Source organism: Sinocyclocheilus anshuiensis, unplaced genomic scaffold (genome assembly GCF_001515605.1).
Source record: "Sinocyclocheilus anshuiensis isolate Anshui unplaced genomic scaffold, SAMN03320099.WGS_v1.1 scaffold355, whole genome shotgun sequence".
Classification (NCBI taxonomy): Eukaryota; Metazoa; Chordata; class Actinopteri; order Cypriniformes; family Cyprinidae; genus Sinocyclocheilus; species Sinocyclocheilus anshuiensis.
Window position 1 is genome coordinate 154,109 of NW_015549571.1, and position 1,452 is coordinate 155,560.

The 1,452-nt window shown below is 33.0% G+C and overlaps 1 protein-coding gene across 1 annotated transcript in view; it reads left to right on the top strand.

Moving 5' to 3' along the window:
* Positions 1-1,452, top strand: part of LOC107657382 (dual 3',5'-cyclic-AMP and -GMP phosphodiesterase 11A-like) — a 106,667-nt gene that overhangs the window by 97,067 nt on the left and 8,148 nt on the right. Inside the window, exon 20 of the mRNA XM_016445429.1 lies at positions 736-819. Coding sequence (XP_016300915.1) covers positions 736-819 — 84 coding nt within the window. The remainder of the gene's footprint in view (positions 1-735; positions 820-1,452) is intronic.

Genomic DNA, 1,452 nt, shown 5'->3' on the forward strand with positions numbered 1-1,452 from the left:
ACATACATACACACACACACACACATACAGACACACACACACACACACATACATACAGATTTTTGGAAAGAAAGAAAAGAGCACAGGCATTATCAGCTACAACAGACAAGTGCATTAAATTAATAGTCTTAAAGGCAAACATTAATCAAACAACAAACTATGACCATCGAATCACTTCTGTAGATGGAGATGGTTGAACAATATAAAGAAAAACACATGAAAAGGGTTCTCTGTGTCTCTGTTTACCACAGAAAAATGTTATTGCTCAGAGGTTGCGCTTTTATATCTCTATATCTATGATTCATTTTAAATACATTTTTTTTAAATATACATACAAGTATATTTTTTTCTGTAAGTTCTCTCTTTAAAAGCATGCTAAAGTGCACTTCTTTTTCACAAAGGTCTGCATTTGCTCATTTAATCTCACTGAAAAGAAAAGAAAAGAAAAGGTTTCTTTTCATTTTCTATGGATAGGAACACTCCCAAACTGATTTGTGTTTAATCAATATTTATTAGTTTGTATGTGTGTGTGTGTGTGTGTGTGTGTGTGTGTGTGTGTGATAGGCGATATTTCACCGAACCAGCAGATGTCTCTGTTTGTTCATTTTGTCTGAGAAACAACTGAGATCAGCTTCAGGGTTTTTCCATCTTCTATGGATCGCAGCACTTCTAAACATATTTGCAGGTTTGTGTTTAACAAATATCTATTAGTTTGTATTTGTGTGTGTGTAATAGGCAATTTTTGACCGAAACCGCAAAGATGAGCTGCCAGGTCTACAACTGGAGTGGATTGATGGAATCTGTGCGCCGCTGTATGAGGTAATACTTCATCAATACAATAATGTGACAAAAATCTTGTATAGAGAAATGTCAAAGAGGGTTGTTACCCAATCCATAAAAAAAAACTTTTACATATAACTTCAAGCTTGAATTGTCATTTCTACCACTCTAGAGCCACCAAATGAAATTGCAAAAATCATTTCCCATCATTCCACCCATCTTCTATTGGTTAGTCAAAGATAGTTTCACCCCAAACACACTCGATTGGTCTGTACCAGAAATCTAGCTACGAATGACTGACTTGTAAATATGTCTGCATAATAATGTATGTTTTTAAATTAATGGAACAGTTTGTTAAACCTTTAGACAAAATAAAAATGGCTCATATAGTATGATATAATAGAATATGAAGCTCAAACTTTAGGAGAAAAAAAATATTTTATTTTATTTTTATATTCATTTAAGCAATTATATTCATTTCGTAACATAAATATATCTTACTGTAGGCTATATCTTTAGAGTTTTATAATTCATTATCTTCTTGTCGATCCAGCAGTTCACATTTACAACTGCTTGTTTTCTGTGTAAAAATAAGTGTCGTTTTTGGCTTTGGTCTAAACAAAGAGCAGAAGGGCTTATTGAAAAATGCAAATTCATTCTCTGCCAGCAGGT